Genomic DNA, 20,574 nt, shown 5'->3' with positions numbered 1-20,574 from the left:
GACAGAGTGATCCTCAGAACCCATGGTGAAGGAGGGAACTGATGACCCAGAAGCTGGTCTCTTAACCTTCACATGATCCCTGTGGCATCTGTGCTCTTAACACGTGCATGCGTGCACACGCATACATACATACATACATACATACATACATACATACATATACCACATGCACGCACATACACACACACACACACACACACACGCGCGTGTGTGTGTGTGTACACATAGAGGTACAGTGACTCCCACGCCCACCTTTGGGGTCTGCCCATCACTGACCCAGCACTGTGCCTGGTCCTGACTCCTGGGTTGGGCAGGTAGCCTGACAAGTCAGACCATGTGGAATCCTTCCAGGAGACGAATGTCTCCTCTGGCTGGCACAAGCTCCCTTCTCAGGTGTGAGAATCCCTGGGAAAATTCCAGTTTGAGACCTTAGTTGTCTGTAGGCAAGGGGAGGAATGCAGGCGTCTCTCTCTGTCTTCCCTGTCCTCCATTTTCTATGTAGAAGATAGGTCATCCCAAAGCCGCTGTTCAGGGTTGCAGTGGGGGATGTCTTCTGTGGCCAGAGAAATGGAGACTGGGCCTGGTTTCCAAGGCTGGGCATAGGAAGCCACAGGTGCAGAGCAGAAGAGATGAGGTGACGGGAGGGGAGCCCCATGCCTTCCAGGGTTAGACACTTACTCGTTCATTTAGGTTTTTTGAGACAAGGTTTCCCTGTGTAGCCCTGGCTGTCTTAGGACTCACTCTGTAGACCAGGCTGGCCTCAAAACCACAGAGATCTGTGTGCTTTTGGTTCCCAAGTACTGTGATTAAAGGCGTGGCTACCACCAAGCTGGACACTTCTTTCCAATGCTGCTATTCTACTGGGGTCTTTGCAGTTAACAACTGCCTTGGCACTGAGGGTCTGTGACTTGCTGAGCACACAGTGGTAGGATGGGACTTGGCGTCTGCTATAGGTCACTGTGGCCCTGACATCTTCAGGACATTACCCTGAAGAGGTCTTGTGACCCTCAGACCCCTGTGGTTAAAGATAAGCGCAGTTTGGGGGGGGGGACCAGGATGGCCAGGCTGTCATGCATGTCCTGTGTGACTGAAGTGGAAGCAGGGTCACCCGCCTTCATCCCCTCAGAAGTCTCAGATGTGTCACATGCATCACCGAGCAGCTCGAGGGATCTGAATGTTCCCTGGGCCTGACCTCTTGGGAAGTCCCCCTGTGTCACAATGTCTGGGCCCATTAACCACCCATCTGTTGGCTTTGGAGTAGACATAGAACAGTGGTTCTCAGTTTCTAATCCTTTGAGGTTACAGATCAGATACTTTTGCATTGTACTTCATAACAGTAGCAGAATTATAGCTAAAAAGTAGCAATGAAATAATTTTATGGTCCAGAGTCACCACCACATGAAGAATTGTATTAAAGGGTCTCAGCATTAAGAATGATAAGAACCATAGACAATGGGCCTGCTGTGTACTACACACCCTGTGATAGCCCTGTCTCTGTGACCTGGCTTCCTGTCCTCCAGTGGAAGCCAGATCCCAGGCCCTGGTTGACAAAGGGGCTGACCCAGGATGGAGGCACCAGAGACTTGCTGTTTCCTGGAGCCACCGGCCAGTCCAGGTACTGACTCTTCTCCCAGCTCTTGTCTCCAGGGGACACCTCCATCCCCCCTTTCACATTCTCAGCCAACGGTGACAGAAGCCACAGTTCAACAAGCTTGGGCATGTCTGCAGAGTCAGTCCTAGCCCTGCCTGTAGCTCTCAGCAAGGGTTTCCTAGGACTGCATGACCCCTTAGCCAATGGAAACTTCATGTCCAAGGGAAGCAGTCCTTGAGTGTCCAACCCTGAGCTCTGGGGCTCCAAGCTTTTTGCTGATCCCAAAGGAACTGTACCCCAGAACTCCCTTGGGCTTTCAAATACCAGTGCCCCTCCTCCCACAGGCTGATGTGGGCATTGGTGTCTTCACAGGTAATTCTCATGGCCAGCCCAGGTTGAGCTGCACTGACTGAGGACTCCCCAAGTAGAAACCAAGACCTGGGTTTCTTGTGGAGAAAGGGGAATAGGTATAAGCCAGGCAGAGCCTGGTCTGAATCCTAGAGAGTCGGTCACTGTGGCCGTTGGGAGATTGCATTACCAAGTCAGGCGTGTATGGGAGCCAGTGTATCTGCTTACCAGCTATTGCCTGGGTTTGGTCTCCAGGGCCTTGGAGCCTTCCTCTCTGTTGTCATACCTAGGACAAAGAACTCAAGGCACAGGATAAAAGGATTTGCCAGACCAGAACTGGTGTAAAAAAAAAAAAAAAAAGTAGACACCAAGGACAGAAACCCAGCCGGTGAATTCCTGAACCATACACCTGAAAAGGAACAGGGTGATTTTATACCAATTCTGAGTCACCTGGCTTTGCCTCCTGGGCCATTTGTGTCAGACCTTTTGAATAGTGTTCAAGAGGACAGTTGGGTGTCTTGAGGTAGGAAACCTTACAGTGCTGGTGCCAGGGGAGCTGCAGGGAGCTGCTGGGAATTAGGCCACTGTCTAAACATCATAAGTCTGGGGAAATTTGCCTTTGTAATTTTAGTGTATCTTACATGTTTGGAACTTTTGTCTGCATGCATGTATGTGTACCACGTGTGTGCCTGGTGACCATGGAAATCAGGAGAGGGCATTATATCCTTTAGAAATGGCATTATGGGTGACTGTGAACAGCCATGTGGGTGTTTCAAATGGAACCTGGGTCCTTTGCAAGAGCAGCACGTGTTCATAACTACTGAGCCATCTCCCTAGGCCTCTTTGAATTATATATATATATTTTTACATTTATTTACTGTGTGTGTCTACATGCATGTACATACATGCCACGGTACACTTGTGTAGATCAAGACAGCGTACAGGAGTCAGTTTTCTCTTACAGTGAGTCCCAGGGGTCAAATTCATAGCATCAGGATTGGTTACTGCAAGTCCCTTTACCCGCTGAAGCAGTTTTGGTGGTGGTAGTTTTGTTGTTGTTGTTGTTGTTTTAGGATTTTGTTTCGGTTTTGTTTCTGTTTTTGTTTTTTTCCTTTGAGGCAGGCTTTCTCTGTGTAGCCCTGACTAACCTAGGACTCACTATGTAAACCAGACTAGTTTCTAACTCACAAAGATCCACCTGCCTCTGCCTTCCAGCTAAAGGTGTGTTCCACCATGCCCAATTAGCCCTACTTTAAAAAAAAAGGTATTGTAGAAACCTTTTAAGATTTAATTTTTAAAATTATATGTGTGCATGCATGAGCACACTTGGGTGTGGGTGCCTACAGAGTCTGAGCCCCTGAAGCCAGTTACAGGCTATTCTGAGCCAACCAACATGGGTGCTGGGAGTTGAACTCAGGCCTCCCATAAGAGCAGGTGGTGCTCTTAACCACCAAGCCACTCTAGCCCCCAGCCCTGCTTTCTGCTTTTAGCCTTTATATCGCTATTCTTGTCTCTCAGGACCACTCTGTGGCCCACATACCTTCGCTCTGCGCATGGTAGGTTTGTGCATAAGCTAAGGGCAGCCAGCATTCCCAGGTCCAGGAAAGGATAGTCCAGCCCACATCCACATTCACAGACACGGTCTGACCCGAGCTGCTGCTCCTAGGCCCTCTTTCTGTATCTTTCCACTCTCCTTCGCCAGGATGCCTGCCTGGCCAGCCTGGAGATGTATTTGCTCCAACCATCCCCCAAGCTGCCCCACAGGGTGCCTGCCTGGCTAGCCTGGACTTATATTTGTTTCATCAGCTCAGTATATCAGCTCAGCACAGGGCGCTTGGGTGCCTGCCCTCTGCCCCACAGAGCAGCAAGCAGAAGGCTATTAGCCTTGCTGACAGCCAACCCCAGAAGCAGCCTCTGTCATGTGTTTTCTGAAAATCGAAACTAGGTGAGGTTTACAAAGCATTTCCTGGGACGAGGCTGAGGAAAGCCACATGGTGGAGCTTTTCTCTGCTGAACAGTCTACAGAAGGCTTCCAGTTGCAGCCAGGAAGGAGGCTCCAGGACTGCCTTCAGCCACTGCCTCGCTGCCTGAGGGACAGTTGAGTCCCTCTCTTGCTCCCAGGTGAGTCTCCACTCTACACAGCATGATTTCTGGCAGGCCAGAGCACAGGAGCCAATACAGTTGGGCAGGATGTCCACTGAATGAACAGCTGAAGGGGTGAGTGGGTTAGAGTTTATCCCCGGCCCCCTCCTGGGTCTGTAGATTCTCTCCCAGGACTAAACCTACCTACTCAGTGGTACTGAATGAGCCAGCATAGGCAGGCTTGTCCCATCTTCCCACACAAAGGAGTAGGGCAGAAACAGCCTCTGTCATCCAGTGGACAGCAACATCCACATACACTGCAATGTTCCCAAGGCCTAGAGCGCCTGACCCAGCATGGACAAACCTACGACCACAGTTTATAGTAAATGCAGGGAGTGGGCACCCAGTGCAGTTTGCCTGGGACTCAGGTTTCCCAGAGCCCAGGCCTTCTTGGGATAAAACTGGGGTAATGCCTTGCCACACGGATGTGGGACTCTCTGGCTCCCTCCACCTCCACCAGGGTCCTTGTGGTAGAAGGAGGCCACCCCTGGGCAGACCCTAACCTGTGCTCACTGGCTGTGTCATCTGGAGTCAGTTGGCTCTCTAGCTTCGGCTCTCATTAGGGATGTGGGAACTTTGTGAGTTGTATATTGTTCTGGGTCTGTGCTTGACTAGATGCAGAAGTCTGGTGGGAACCAGTTGGGGGGTGGGGGTGGGGTGCACAGAACTAAGGGCCAAGTCCCACCCATCAGTGTGTTATAGGACTCAACGGTCAGAGCTTATGCCCAGAAAGCTCCCCTGATAGCCAGACTCAGCCACCCATCCTCCATGGTCCAATTAAAAACATAACAGTGAAAAGCCGAAAAAGGAGATTTATTTAATGTGGCCACACTAAGAGGAATCCAGTGGCCTCCCCCATTAATGGCCCAGAGTCTATTAGGGGATATTAACATGAGGTTTACATAGAGGTATACATAGCTAACTGGCTTGCCTGGGCTGTAAATCCCAGAGTGAGCTGTTATTTCCTGGAGACAGGCTTCCTCTCTGGCTATCACCAGGCAACAGCCTTCTCCTTTCAGCGTGAGACTCCCGGGGAGTTCCAGTTCTGCTGTTGCTTCCGCAGTCGGATAGCCAAAGCCTATCCTAGGATCTCTTCACCCCTGCCAAGATGGCTACAAGTGCCCTGGCCCCCTGAGGGCTTGCTCGTGCTGCTCTGGTGCAGAATGTCTGGGGTGGGGGTTGGTCGGTGGGAGAGGGCTGGGGAGGGGCCAATCCTGGTGCTTCTACTGGACCTGAAATATCTCTACTGCTTGTCTCTGGGCCCCTGGTCGGAGTAACAATTTGTGGCTTCCAGTTCCTGCCCAGGAGACAGAGCTCTGTAGCACCATCCACTACCAGTCCCAAGCTGCCTGCTGGGCCTAGAACGAGTCCAGAGTCCATTGAGGCTGCTGCATTTTGTTCTGTGGGTTGCCCCGCTCCTTGCAGGGCCTGAGGGACAATGCCTGGGTGGGGCACATCCTACATACAGGCAAGAGTCTAAGTATTGAGTCCTGTGTGTCAGCACCGTGGTGGTTGACCCTGACCCACATCCCCAGGTCACATCATGAAGTCCCAGACCCTTCTACACTGCCTCTGTCACTTCCCCTTGAGAGTTCCAACCTCATCTACAATGTCCTCACAGACTGGCAAATCTTGTCCCCTGCACACCCCAAAGGCAGCTAGCTACTACTTACAGATAAGGCCAGCTAAAGATAAAGAGCTCTTGTTTGCTTCCTGGGTTCTCGTTGCCAGGAGCCCTCAAGCCACTTGCCTCATCTGGGGACTCTTGCTGACCTGAAGGTTGTCCTGCAGAGCATGTGAGAGAGGCCTGCATGAGAGCCATCACATAGCCATCTGGGCCTTACACAAGAGTACCACCCACAACACCATCCCATCCTCTACAAATAGGACAGGGAGCCATGGAACTGCCAGTCTCCTTTGGAGAGCTGTTGCCAGTCTAACTTTGTTGTTCTTTCTGCTGCAGGGTTGGGCTTCTAGGCCAGGCAATGGCTCTCCTGTGGCTCCTCTCTGTGTTCTTGCTGGTTCCAGGGACTCAAGGTGAGTCCTGCCCCACGAAAGGTCCCAAACGCCTTGTTCTGTGGGTTGTCCCCCTCTGCCTTGCAGAAAAGCTGCATGGCAACCTGCAAGGAGCCATGTCTCAGGATTCTCTCCCATGTGGCTCCTCTGTCATTCTAAATGGTGGTGGCGTATGGCCCCTGGTGCTCCCCCGCACCCAAGTGAAATGCAGGTATTGAAGAAGAGGCCAAGAAATTTTTTCTCATCTCATCAGTGGGCCAAGGAGGGAGAGCACAGCCCGTGCTGTCCTGGAGTGTGTGTGGGGGGGTGTCTCAGGGCACAGGTTAGGGTGGCAGAGAGTCCCTGGGGGGGGGGGGCAGTTCACACACTGCACTGTGGGTCTGAGAGCCTTGTCCATCCTGGACCGTCAGCTGAGTATCCCTCTCTAGTATGGGTGACCCCAATTCAAGCGCCCAGCTGGCCCTGTGAGCATGGGCAGAGACGGGAGTTCCAGAGAAAGGAGAGCAGGACTGTCCTGGCTGCCTGTGCCACAGTGCAGACTGTCTCCAGTCCAGGATTGTCCGCTTTAGGCAACCACTGTAGGGGTGAGGTGGGAACTGTATGTGCGAGTTGGGACCAGCGCTGTGTACCCCACTCCTCTTACAATGGGACCCCACACCACAGCTCCCTCGGCCCCACACTTTGGAGGGAACAAGGAACATTGCAATGTCCCGTTGCTAAGTGGGGACAGTCCAGAGACTCCAAGGATGAGACAGTTGGCATTGAGTTGTCAGGACATCACCCATCATAAGCCGAGGTGAATCTGCTTTCTGCCTGTGTCTAGGAACCCAGGACCCACCTTCCCCCTCAGGCCAGTGTTCCAGAGAGCCAGCAAGGAACCTCTTCGAGTTCACTCTGTAGGCTGAGAGCCAGGGTGCCCTCTTGGAGCAAAAGACCCAGAGCTGAGAGATAGAAAGACCATGGATGGCCTCTGTGAGGTCATCAGAGCTTTCACCCCTTCTTAGTGGGCACACACACACACACACACACACACACACACACGGCACACGGGGAGGGCGTTTTGAAGTGGTTCAAGAGCAACTCCAGAATGTTAGTGAGCACAGAGCATTGAATTCATGGGGAGTGAACATCAAACCAGGCTAGCCCTCTTCCCAGCTGACCTCCCCTCTCCCGACAGGTACAGAAGATGGAGACATGCGCTTGGTTAACGGGGCCTCAGCCAATGAGGGCCGCGTGGAGATCTTCTACAGAGGCCGGTGGGGGACAGTGTGTGACAACCTCTGGAACCTTTTGGATGCCCACGTCGTCTGCCGGGCCCTGGGCTATGAGAACGCCACCCAAGCACTGGGCAGAGCTGCCTTCGGGCCAGGTGTGGCTGAGGTCCCTGAGTAATGTTCTTTAAGCATCCCATCCTGAGCTGGTGATCAGCCCCGGTCCCCGCTGAAGGTCCGGTTCCTCCTCCAGTGTGGCCCCTGGCTTTCCTTTTGTGCCCACAGGAAAGGGACCGATCATGCTGGATGAGGTGGAATGTACAGGGACCGAGTCCTCACTGGCCAGTTGCAGATCCCTGGGTTGGATGGTGAGCCGCTGTGGGCACGAGAAGGACGCAGGCGTGGTCTGCTCCAACGGTGAGCTGCCCTGCCCTCCCAGCACCTAGGGGAAGTGGCAGCCGTGCCCCTGCCTATACCAACACCCCTGTGTAAATAGTCAAAAGTGGCACCCTGGATGTGGCTGGGAGCCCACATCCTCCAAGAGAGCCCCCGTGTTACACACGTCAGAGAAGCTCCTCGATCAGGGCAGTGGGTTATGGGTAAGGGACTGTATCCCATGTACAAACAGCACTGTGTGCTGGAGGGGTGGCTCTCTAAGGACCGGTGTCTTATGGTTATTATGCTCAGGCATATTGCATAGCACCGCCCCCCCACAGGCTGTGCGTGATGACGTAGTGATTCTCGCTGGCTATGTTCAAGGACACTGGTGCCCGAAGCCCTAACCTGCCAAACCCCGACTCTGCCACAACTCTTCATCTCCAGTGCCTGAGGCCCGTGGGAGCTTTCCTTCCTGGCTGCCATCTGTGACTTCCTCCTGGGAGGTGGGGGTGGTCCTGGGACATGCCCTTCTGTCCTGAGTTGGAGAACTGAGGCCTGAGGGTGTCGAATCCCACAATGTCAGACAGGCTTGGGTATAAGTTGATCTGAGTTGGAGGGTCTCAGACCGGAGGAGCCTCGTGAGTATGACCAAGCTGTGCAGGCATCTGGGAGGCCCCACTGGCTGGGGAACAGTGTGAAACGAGACCCAAGGGGAAGCTAGGAGGGACTGGGGCTGTGGTGTGAGAAGACACAGGAGCCAGTCCACCCACTCCAAATGTAAAAATCAAGCCAAACCTTTACAGAGCAATGCATGGTGTGGTATGTGGTTTTGGATTAGGCTTTGGGAGGCAGGGAAAGATGGGGATGCACCGAGACATGCCATACCCCTTCAGGACTTGTCCCCTTGGGACTGGGAACCCTCAAGTTTTAATGTAAAGTTGCAATGGGACCCTAACTTGAAAGGCTGTTCATTGGGCATAGGAGGGTGGCCTCTGCAGTTACTGGAGGTTTGTGAAGAGTAGGCACAGCCTTAGGGTTGGTGTCTCCTCTAGAGGAAGTGCCTGAGTGTGGGGTACAGAGAGCCAGCTGCTGTCTTGTGGGGTTCAGAAGGCAGCTGCAGCCTCCCTTCAGGCCTCTCCCATTCTGCATCTTTCCACAAGGCCTCTGGGCAGAGCCAGGTACCAGGATGTCTGGTTCAGATGAGGATCCTGACTCCTGGTGGGGGTGTGTGGGGGTATCAAATGGGACTCAAACTCACAGAGAAAATGATCCACAAAGCCCATGCCTCACACAGCAACCGCCTCTGTCCATCCCAGATACCACGGGGCTTCACATCCTGGACCTCTCTGGAGAGCTCTCAGATGCACTGGGCCAGATCTTTGACAGCCAGCAGGGCTGCGACCTATTCATCCAGGTGACAGGGCAGGGGTATGAGGACCTGAGCCTCTGTGCCCACACGCTGATCCTGCGCACCAACCCCGAGGCCCAGGCCCTGTGGCAAGTGGTGGGCAGCAGCGTCATCATGAGAGTGGATGCTGAGTGCATGCCTGTCGTCAGAGACTTCCTCAGGTAAGCCAAACCTTCAGCTCTGGGTCTGCCTGGGGTGCACACTCCTCCTTACTTCCAGAGCATCCACCATGCCAGGGATGTCCCCCACACTCAGGCACACACACACGTGCAGTGCAACACCCACACATATGCACTCACTCACATATCACACAGCCACGTGCATGCTTCTTCACACGGCACACATCTGCCCTTGCAGACAAATGGTCACAAATGCTCACATCCATCTACAGAATCACATGGACACACATCTGAATGCTTGCTGCACTGGTGTGAACACACATTCACATCTAAATGTTCTCTGCACTTGCATGGAAGCATCGAACACTCAGACATCTGGATACTCACTCACTACCTTTGCATGCACACATGCACACTCATGTGCACACACACACACACACACACACATGCATCCAAACACTTCTTGCACTTGTATGAACACATGCTCACCCATCTGAACCTTACATTTGCGTGTGCCTATGGGTCTACTTGTCTTAGTTACTGTTCTGTAGCTATGAAGTGACACCGTGACCAAGGCAACTCTTCAAATGAAAGCATTTAGTTGAGGGTTTGCTTAAGCTTCAGAGGTTTAGTCCATTATCATCATGGCAGGGAGCATGCAGCACGCAGGCAGGCCCTGGAGCAGTAGCTGAGAGCTTTACATCCTGATCCACAGGCAGAGAGAGACTGGAACTTTGGAAGCCCCAAAGCCTACCCCCCAGTGACACACCCTCCAACAAGGCCACACCTCCTAATCCTTCTAATCCTCTCAAACAGTTCCACTCCCTGGTAACTAAGCATTCAGATATTTGAGCCTGTAAGGACCATACTTAATCAAACCACTGCTCTATTCTCACACGTATCCCATGTACACTGAAGTGATGTGCACACATGCATCCCATGCACACTGAAGTGATGTGCACACATACATCCCATGCACACTGAAGTGATGTGCACACACACATCCCATGCACAGTGATGTGCACACACGCACCCTCACCCACATTCAGTGCATGCAAATGCATGCATTTTTCACTATACAACTCTAAATATCCTCTCCAAATCACTGCACACACGCACCCTCACCCACATTCAGTGCATGCAAATGCATGCATTTTTCACTATACAACTCTAAATATCTTCTCCAAATCACCGCACACTGTTGTAAGAAGTTTTAGATTCCCCAACCCAGAACTTCTCAGGCTTGCATTTTGAAAGCAATGATTTAAAAGCAGAACATTTATTAAAAGTATTCTCTTTCACTCTTATGACCTGGAGCTTTATATAATGGAACGTGACATTTATGAGAACAGTACTGGCAATTAAACCCAGATTAAAACCATTCACTTGCAGTCGAGTGTGCAAAGCAGGCAGGGATCCTGTGTCCTGCTGGTGATGTCTAAGACACAGTGAGAGGGAGGCAGATGCCATCCCCAGCTTCCTACACCTCTGTGCCCTGTCCCTAGCTGTGGCCTGAGGTCTGGGCTCTGTGCTCTCTCCTTCCCTCCCTTTCTCTCTCTCCCTTTCCCCTACCCCAGACCCCTTCAGCTTCCCTCTGCAGTCAATGCATGCACCCTCTAGCTGTCCCTCAAGCCACTTCTCGCTGCTAGCTTTGGGCCTTTTCCCACTCTGGACAAGTGTTTTTTACTTGTAGAGGATGAGCAGGACTGAGTACCCACCCTGATGTCTGAACCTTAAGACTTGGATGAGCGAGGCATGGGGAGGCATGGGGACAGAGAGGCACTTGCTGTGAGTGGCTCATTTCAGCCTCCCTTGGCTCTCAGAGCTGCCAGCAGAATCCAAGGGACCGCTTTAGAGTGGGATGAGGATCAGAAGCTAGTGCCAATCCTTCTTCCCGGTGCTCCTCCTTCAGCAGCAGTGGGAGGTCGGTGGCTGCATCCTATTATCCTGTGCCTTCCCTATGAGGTGATTTCACAAAGGATCTATTGCCACTTGTGTAGGGTGGGTCAGGTCAGAGGAGAGAGTTGCCATCCCAGCCTTCAGAGTGCCGTGAAGTCAGTGACAGGAACCTCAGACCGGTCTGAACATTTGTGCACAAAGAGAGAGGATGTCACTGTGGCCTCTGACCCTCACGTGGCTCATAGCCACAGGGAAGCAGAAATAAGGTGACCGAGGAACCGTTGTCACCTAACTGGGGGTAGATACTTGGGGAGAGAGGTTACCACAGGAACCCAGCAGGGGAGCCATGCCCAGATCTCTGCTGACCAAGGCTCACAGTGACAGCAGGGAGACCAGGAGATGGTGGAACCCCTCAGGTGAGGGTGTTCACACACGAGGAAGAAAGTGGCTGTGGGTGTCTTTGTCAACAGTTATTTGCTTGACATCCCTAGGTTTTTGCCAGTTGGTGTGAGACTGAGATGATCAATGCCCAGGGTGGCAGTAGGCCAGGCACACCCGCTGTGTGGCAGGGCTGACTCCAGACACCTGGCTTCCCTCCCTCCCTCCCTCAGGTACTTTTACTCCCGAAGAATCGAGGTCAGCATGTCTTCTGTTAAGTGCTTGCACAAGCTAGCCTCTGCCTATGGGGCCACAGAGCTTCAGGACTACTGTGGACGGCTTTTTGCCACCCTCCTCCCCCAAGACCCCACTTTCCATACTCCCTTGGACCTTTATGCGTACGCACGGGCCACCGGGGACTCTATGCTGGAAGATCTGTGTGTACAGTTTCTGGCCTGGAACTTCGAGCCTCTGACACAGTCTGAGTCCTGGTCGGCTGTTCCCACCACCTTGATCCAGGCTCTCCTCCCCAAGAGTGAGCTGGCTGTGTCTAGTGAGCTGGATCTGCTGAAGGCAGTGGACCAGTGGAGCACAGAAACCATTGCCTCACACGAGGATATAGAGCGCCTGGTGGAACAGGTCCGCTTCCCCATGATGCTGCCCCAGGAGCTGTTCGAGCTGCAGTTCAACCTGTCCTTGTACCAAGATCACCAGGCACTGTTCCAGAGGAAGACCATGCAGGCCTTGGAGTTCCACACAGTGCCTGTCGAAGTGCTGGCCAAGTACAAAGGCCTGAACCTCACGGAGGACACCTACAAGCCCCGCCTTTACACCTCTTCCACCTGGAGTAGCTTGGTGATGGCCTCCACCTGGAGGGCACAAAGATATGAATACAATCGATACAATCAGCTCTATACATATGGCTATGGCTCAGTAGCCCGGTACAATAGCTACCAGTCCTTCCAAACCCCACAACACCCCAGCTTCCTCTTCAAGGACAAGCAGATCTCCTGGTCAGCCACCTACCTCCCCACCATGCAGAGCTGCTGGAACTATGGCTTCTCGTGTACCTCTAACGAGCTCCCTGTACTGGGCCTCACCACATCCAGCTACTCCAATCCGACAATTGGCTATGAGAACAGAGTACTGATCCTCTGCGGAGGCTACAGTGTGGTGGATGTCACCAGCTTTGAAGGCTCCAAGGCCCCTATTCCCACTGCCCTGGACACCAATAGTTCCAAGACTCCCTCCCTCTTTCCCTGTGCCTCAGGGGCCTTTAGCAGCTTCCGTGTGGTCATACGCCCCTTCTACCTCACTAACTCCACTGACATGGTGTAAATGGTACATCTCAGTGGTGGGGACGCAGACATTCCTGTGTCCCCTCCTTCGCCTCCAGCTGCTTTGTAAGCATAAACTGATTGTATTCAAATGAAAATTTACTAGAAGGTTTCAGCCAGCACTCACTCCAGGACTGAGAGTCCCAGGGCCCTCACTGCAGGTACAAGCAGGTTCCATGAGGTCCTGTGGGATTTCCTGTGCCTACTGCAGTAGCCCCATCTGTCACAGTCACTCATCAAAAATCATTAAAGTCTCACGTGCTTCTCACGAAGTTTGTTCATCCATACATGGGGTGTCGTTGGCTCCCTCCGGTGTTTGGAGGAGAGGTGATCTGGGTTCCAGGGGACAGGGAGTGAGATTGTGAGCCCATCGGGGAGACCGACAATAATAAGAAAATATCCCAGCCCTGACCCAGGACCACCATGGAGGGAACAGAGTGGGATGCAACTGTGGATATTGAGCTGGTGAGCACAGGGCTGATCTGACTGAGAAGGGGCTGCTGGGCTTGGGCTCAGAGGCTAAAGAGCAGCAGGAGAGAGTGGAGGGCATGTGTAGGGAGAAGGAGGAGGCATGGTGACCAGCTGTTCCTCCAGAAGCCCTTGAACCAGTGCATGCCAGGGCAGAGGGACAAAGACCTAGCCCAGCATCTGTAAGAATGGATAGCGGAGAGACTCTAGATAGATCAGTAGATATTCACTCATAGCAGAAGATAGCGAGCATGGGAATTAGGCAGAAGAGGGATGCTGGGTGACCCTTGGGGCCTGGGAGCAGGCTTAAAGGCTCTGGAGGATATCCCGTGAGAGTGTCACCTTTCAGTCCCAAGCAGCGGATGTCCCTCTCCACCTCTCTTATGGCCAATAAGGAGTGTGTGTGTGTGTGTGTGTGTGTGTGTTGCACGCATACCTGAGTTTGCCCAGTGCAGGAGAGCCTTCAGGGGATAGAACCACATAACTATATATGCTCCCCCTACCTGGCTCAATAGTACCCACCCTTTGGGCTAAGGAGTCCTAAGGGTAATGTATATGCCAGGCAAACTAAGCAGCCGCACAATCCAATGACTCCCATAGTCACCAAGTTGCTCCCCTGGCCCATCCCCCCCCCCCCGTGTGTGTGTGTGCGTGTGTGTGTGTGTGTGTTCCCACTCATGAAGGCCAGAGGTTACCCCCAGGACTAATTTCTCAAGATCAAGAGATTATCCACATTGGTCAGCTTTACACAATCTAGAATCATGAGGAAAGAAGAGTCTCAATGATGGACTGCCTGCATTAGGTTGTCTCAAGTGCATATCCATGAGTTAATTATTGTGGGAAGACCCCACCCACTGTGGGCAGCACCATTCCCTAGGCAAGAAATCCTTGCCAGTTAATAGAAATGAAGAAAGGGATCTGAGAGTGAGCAAGCGAGCATCTGCACGTCTACTCCTCTCTGATGTGACCGGCTGCATGCTCCTGCCTGGATGCCCCCATGATGATGAACTATAACGTAGAACTAGGAACTAAAATATGCCCTTTCTCCTCTGAATTGTCTTTTTGTCAAGGTATTTTATCACAGCAACAGAAGTGGAGCTGGATCAGCTTCTGCAGAGCTCACAGGGTACTCCCTCAGCATCGTCTAATGGACGTTCCCCTCCATGAGAGCCATCAACCATGTCTCCACCAGCACTTCATGTTGTCAGCATTTTTAAACTTCAGCCATTCTTGGGGGCGGGGGACGTTCACTTCAGGCATCCCTTCAACACTGTGACAGAGCGCCTTGGGCAGAACACTGAGAGGAGGGAAGGTAGATTGAGCCCACACGCTCAGAGGCTTCAGTCCACCCTCACTTGACCCCACTTGACCTCAAAGCCTCATTACAAACTCATCCCAGAATTGGCACCCTCGGGATGCAACCACCTCATGAGAACTCAGCAGCTGGAGAGCAAGCCTCAACACAGGGCTTTGGGGGAGGGGCAGTTCTAGATTCTCTCTGTTAACAGTAACTTCGTAGTGACCAGTCACCCTTTCCTCATCCTTCCTACTCTATAACCCACCTCACGCAACCCATGCTAATATCCCATGGGTTTTATACAATGAAACATTTCTGGTTCCAGGATTCCAAATGAAAGCCTATTAAATTGTTACAATGTTTCCCTTTGACACCAGAAAGCTGAGGATCTTTACACACTATAGATGGTTAGTTTAGACTTGAGCCCACCTACTCTCTGCCACACACAGGTGCACTGACCTGGGATGTTGCAGACAATCTTTCAGTTCACAGGCTCTTGGCAGGCTCCTGCTGCAGGGAGAGGCTCACGAGTGGAAGGAAAAGTTAAATTCATCAGGCAGCTGCAAAGGTGGAGTGTTATTCTGCCACTCAGAAAGGTCTTGTCATCCCTGTGTGCTTGCCTGGCATCTTAGCACTCTGAAGGCTGAGGCAGGAGGATCACAAGTTTTTAGGTCTGCCCAGGACATTTATTGAAGTTACCAGGACAAACAGTGATTGTCAGACCTTTTTTGAACACATGTGTTCACGACTTTGTGTGCTGGCTAGTTTTATGTCAGCTTGACACAAGCTAGACTCATTGGAGAGAAGGGAGCCTCAATTGACAAAATGTCTGCATGAGATTGGGTTGTAAGCAACCTGGTAGAGCATTTTCCTAATTAGAGATTGATGTGGGAGGGTCTAGCCCATTGTGGGTGGGGCCATTCACCCCACCCCCGACCCTGGGATGGTGGTCCAGGGTTCAATAAGAAAGCAAATTGAACAAGCCTCGGAGAGGAAGCAGGCTTACTGCAGCCCCTCTATGGCCTCTGCATCAGCTCCTGCCTCCGGGTCCCTGCCCTGCTTGAGGTCCTGGCCTGACTTCACTCAGTGATGAACTGCAATGTGGAAGTATAAGCCAAATAAAGCTTTTCCTTCCCAAGTGACTTTGTTTTGGGTTTTTATCACAGCAATAGAAACCTTGATTAGGACAATGACATAAAATAAAGGCAATAAGAAGTTAAAAGAAAACAAGCAAGACTTGAGAGATGGCTCAGTGGGTAAATGGGGCTTGCTGCTAAGCCTGCGGACCTAAGTTCAGTTCCCTCCCCTGGACCCAAATGATAGAGGGCAGGCACGCAATACACTAAATAAACAAATGAAATTTAACAAAAAACATTTTCACTTAGTATGATTATTTCATATAGTATATATTGATCATATGTATTCCCCCTGCCTGACCCCTCCCAAATCTATTCCTACCCATCTACACACACATTGTTCCCTCCCTCTCCCATTAAGTCCAATTTGTGTTTCCCAAATACTCTTGTGGAGCCTGTCCTGGATTGTGATTGGCCTATCAGGAGTCACATCATTAAAGAAAGCTGACTTGACATGGGCTGTCCCAGCAGCTATCAGATCCCATCAGTCCCTTAGCCACGGGTGGGACATCATGCACTCCTCCTTAAGCGGGGATTTTGTCTGGCTTGAGCTCACTTAGGTCTTGTGCACTGTGATGCAGACACCCTGCTAAGACTGGAAAACACTGTTCCCTGTAGTCATGGCCTCTGTCTTTCACATTCTTCCTGCTGCCTCTTCCTCCATGATCCCTGAGTACTAGAGATGTAATGTTGACGTTCCACTTAGGACAGAGCGAGTCTGTGGTGGTTTGTAGAGAGCACTGCTCATAAGCAACACCTGTCAATAAAAAAGCTTACAGCCAATGAACTGAGGCAGGAAATAGGAGTTGGGACACTGGCAGGAAGAGAGAGGACTCTGGGAAATAGTGAGATGAGAGGTTCAACAGGGGAAGATGCTAGGAGACAGAAACATAGTTCCTGAGCATGGGTAACCAGCCACATGGCAGAGCATAAAAAAATAAATGTGTTGTTTTAAATTATGAGCTAGTCAGAGAAAAGCCTAACTAGCTATACTTTAAAATATATTTTGAATCTGAATCTTATTTCTGGGAGCATGGGTCTGGGAGGAAGAACCAGACCTAACTTCAACAGTGCTTTTAGTGAGAACATCTCTTCCCCCCTCCCCCCCCCCCTACACACATTGGAATACTTGGTCACCAGTTGGTGGAACTGTTTGGGAAGGATTAGAAGGCATGGTCTTGTCGGAGGAGGCCTGTCATAGGAGCAGGCTTTGAGGTTTTAGAAGCTTATGCCATTCTCAGTCAGTATGTTCTCCCTCTGCCTTCTCCTTGTGTCTCAAGATGTAAGCTCTCAGCCACCACTCCAGTTCCGTGCCCACCTGTCCTGCCCTCTAAAACTGTAAGCTCCAAACAAAATTTTTTTAAAGATTTATTTATTTATTATATGTAAGTACACTGTAGCTGTCTTCAGACACTCCAGAAGAGGGCGTCAGATCTTGTTACAGATGGTTGTGAGCCACCATGTGGTTGCTGGGATTTGAACTCTGGACCTTCGGAAGAACAGTCGGGTGCTCTTACCCACTGAGCCATCTCACCAGCCCCAAACAAATTTTTCTATAAGTTGCCAGAGTGCTGTTACTCTCTGAGTGCAGCATCTCTGTGTTAGACACCATGTACTGCAAAGGAAGCTTGTCTGATAAGGTTGCAAGAGGTATTAATCTGTGGGTATAAAGTTAAGCACACACTTGTAATCCCAGCACTCAGAAGGCATAGACAAGAGGTTCTCTGTGAGTTCAAAGCCAACCTAGTCTAGTTGATGAGTACCAGGACAGCCAGGGCTACCTAGGGAGACCCTGTCTCAAATTCTTAAAAAATACTTATGTCTGTTTAGTAGAATAATAGCAAAAGATTCTCCTCTGGAGCCTATGATATGTCTAGCCACTGGTTCAAATGAATTTTTAAAAATTCTTAATCAAATCTTAAAAGACAGCAGACATCTTGGTTCCAGGACCCCGCTGAGTGTATTCTGCACAGGTGAGAGTACAGAATACAGAAGCTAAAAACTGCTGGGACAGGTGGGAGCCACAGAGCTTCTAAGGCAGCCCCCTTTTCAGGCCCCAGACAGCTGGCCACTTTCCCAGTCAGAGGATAGGGGTCCGCCCGGTGCGGGAGTGCTTTGCCTGAGCATTGGCAGCAGACATCTTGGTTCTAGGACCCAGCTGAGAGTATTCTGCACAGGCCCCAGACATCCGGCCACTTTCCCGGCCAGAGGAAGGGGGTCCGCCCGGCGCGGGAGCGCTTTGCCTGAGCATCGGCAGCAGACATCTTGGTTCCAGGACTCCTCCGAGAGTATTCTGCACAGGTGAGAGTATAGAAAACAGAAACTAACAGCTTCTGGGACAGGCCAAAGCTACTCAGCTTGGACAGGTCCTATTTTGGGCCTTCGTCTTCGGACAGGAGGGAGGTCCTAAGGCCAGATATCTGTGCACATTTCCTGTAAGAGGAGAGCGTGCCTGCAGAGAGTGCTCTGACCACTGAAACTCAGAGGAGAGAGCTAGTCTCCCAGGTCTGCTGATAGAAGCTAACAGAATCACCTGAGGAGCAAGCTCTAACCAGAGACAACTATAACAACTAGCTCCAGAGAATACCAGATGGGGAAAGGCAAACGTAAGAATCCTACTAACAGAAATCAAAACCATTCACCATCATCAGAACGCAGCACTCCCACCCCACCTAGTCCTGGGCACCCCAACACAACCAAAAAGCTAGACCCGGATTTAAAAGCATATCTCATGATGATGGTAGAGGACATCAAGAAGGACTTTAATAACTCACTTAAAGAAATACAGGAGAACACAACCAAACAGGTAGAAGTCCTTAAAGAAAAACAGGAAAACACATACAAACAGGTGATGGAAATGAATAAAACCATACTAGACCTAAAAAGAGAAGTAGACAAAATAAAGAAAACCCAAAGTGAGGAAACGCTGGAGATAGAAACCCTAAGAAAGAAATCTGGAACCATAGATGCGAGCATCAGCAACAGAATACAAGAGATGGAAGAGAGAATCTCAGGTGCAGAAGATTCCATAGAGAACATCGGCACAACAATCAAAGAAAATACAAAACACAAAAGGATCTTAACTCAAAACATCCAGGAAATACAGGACACAATGAGAAGACCAAACCTACAGATAATAGGAGTTGATGAGAATGAAGATTTTCAACTTAAAGGGCCAGCAAATATCTTCAACAAAATTATAGAAGAAAACTTCCCAAACCTAAAGAAAGAGATGCCCATGAACATACAAGAAGCCTAAAGAACTCCAAATAGACTGGACCAGAAAAGAAATTCCTCCCGACACATAATAATCAGAACAACAAATGCACTAAATAAAGAGAGAATATTAAAAGCAGTAAGGGAGAAAGGTCAAGTAACATATAAAGGCAGGCCTATCAGAATTACACCAGACTTTTCACCAGAGACTATGAAAGCCAGAAGAGCCTGGACAGATGTTATACAGACACTAAGAGAACACAAATGCCAGCCCAGGCTACTATACCCGGCCAAACTCTCAATTACCATAGATGGAGAAACCAAAGTATTCCACGACAAAACCAAATTCACACATTATCTTTCCACGAATCCAGCCCTTCAAATGATAATAACAGAAAAAAAAAAAAACCAATACAAGGACGGAAATCACGCCCTAGAAAAAGCAAGAAAGTAATCCCTCAACAAACCAAAAAGAAGACAGCTACAAGAACAGAATGCCAACTCTAACAACAAAAATAAAAGGAAGCAACAATTACTTTTCCTTAATATCTCTTAATATCAATGGACTCAATTCCCCCAATAAAAAAACATAGACTAACAGACTGGCTACACAAACAGGACCCAACATTCTGCTGCTTACAGGAAACCCATCTCAGGGAAAAAGACAGACACTACCTCAGAGTGAAAGGCTGGAAAACAAATTTCCAAGCAAATGGTCTGAAGAAACAAGCTGGAGTAGCCATTCTAATATCGAATAAAATCGACTTCCAACCCAAAGTTATCAAAAAAGACAAGGAAGGACACTTCATACTCATCAAAGGTAAAATCCTCCAAGAGGAACTCTCAATTCTGAATATCTATGCTCCAAATGCAAGGGCAGCCACATTCATTAAATACACTTTACTAAAGCTCAAAGCACACATTGCACCTCACACAATAATAGTGGGAGACTTCAACACACCACTTTCATCAATGGACAGATCATGGAAACAGAAACTAAACAGGGACACAGTGAAACTAACAGAAGTGATGAAACAAATGGACTTAACAGATATCTACAGAACATTTTATCCTAAAACAAAAGGATATACCTTCTTCTCAGCACCTCACGGGACCTTCTCCAAAATTGACCATATAATTGGTCACAAAACAGGCCTCAACAGATACAAAAATATTGAAATTGTCCCATGCATCCTATCAGACCACCATGGACTAAGGCTGATCTTCAATAACAACATAAATAATGGAAAGCCAACATTCATGTGGAAACTGAACAACACTCTTCTCAATGATACCTTGGTCAAGGAAGGAATAAAGAAAGAAATTAAAGACTTTTTAGAGTTTAATGAAAATGAAGCCACAACATACCCAAACCTATGGGACACAATGAAAGCATTTCTAAGAGGGAAACTCATAGCTCTGAGTGCCTCCAAAAAGAAACTGGAGAGAGCACACACTAGCAGCTTGACAACACATCTAAAAGCTCTAGAAAAAAAGGAAGAAAATTCACCCAAGAGGAGTAGATGGCAGGAAATAATCAAACTCAGGGGTGAAATCAACCAAGTGGAAACAAGAAGAACTATTCAAAGAATTAACCAAACGCGGAGTTGGTTCTTTGAGAAAATCAAAA

The 20,574-nt window shown here is 50.1% G+C and overlaps 1 protein-coding gene across 1 annotated transcript; it reads left to right on the top strand.

Annotated features, from left to right (window-relative positions):
- The first annotated feature begins 3,886 nt into the window (after positions 1-3,886).
- On the top strand, positions 3,887-13,099 carry Lgals3bp (lectin, galactoside-binding, soluble, 3 binding protein). Its single transcript, NM_011150.3, has 6 exons — positions 3,887-4,060; positions 6,045-6,118; positions 7,275-7,466; positions 7,594-7,725; positions 9,003-9,255; positions 11,724-13,099. The coding sequence occupies exons 2-6, from the start codon at positions 6,067-6,069 to the stop codon at positions 12,826-12,828; spliced, it is 1,734 nt and encodes a 577-aa protein (NP_035280.1). The 5' UTR covers positions 3,887-4,060; positions 6,045-6,066; the 3' UTR covers positions 12,829-13,099.
- The last annotated feature ends 7,475 nt before the right edge of the window (positions 13,100-20,574 follow it).

This window comes from Mus musculus, chromosome 11 (assembly GCF_000001635.26).
Source record: "Mus musculus strain C57BL/6J chromosome 11, GRCm38.p6 C57BL/6J".
Lineage (NCBI taxonomy): Eukaryota > Metazoa > Chordata > Mammalia > Rodentia > Muridae > Mus > Mus musculus.
The sequence above is the reverse complement of the archived record's forward strand: the minus strand, read 5'-3'. Positions and strand labels throughout refer to the sequence as shown.

Excerpts from the sequence above, each read along its gene's own strand:
- Lgals3bp (NM_011150.3), top strand. The coding sequence starts at position 6,067 with ATGGCTCTCCTGTGGCTCCTCTCTGTGTTCTTGCTGGTTCCAGGGACT. Across the intron at positions 6,119-7,274 it reads GCTGGTTCCAGGGACTCAAG|GTACAGAAGATGGAGACATG; the intron begins GTGAGTCCTGCC and ends CTCTCCCGACAG. Across the intron at positions 7,467-7,593 it reads CAGAGCTGCCTTCGGGCCAG|GAAAGGGACCGATCATGCTG; the intron begins GTGTGGCTGAGG and ends TTGTGCCCACAG.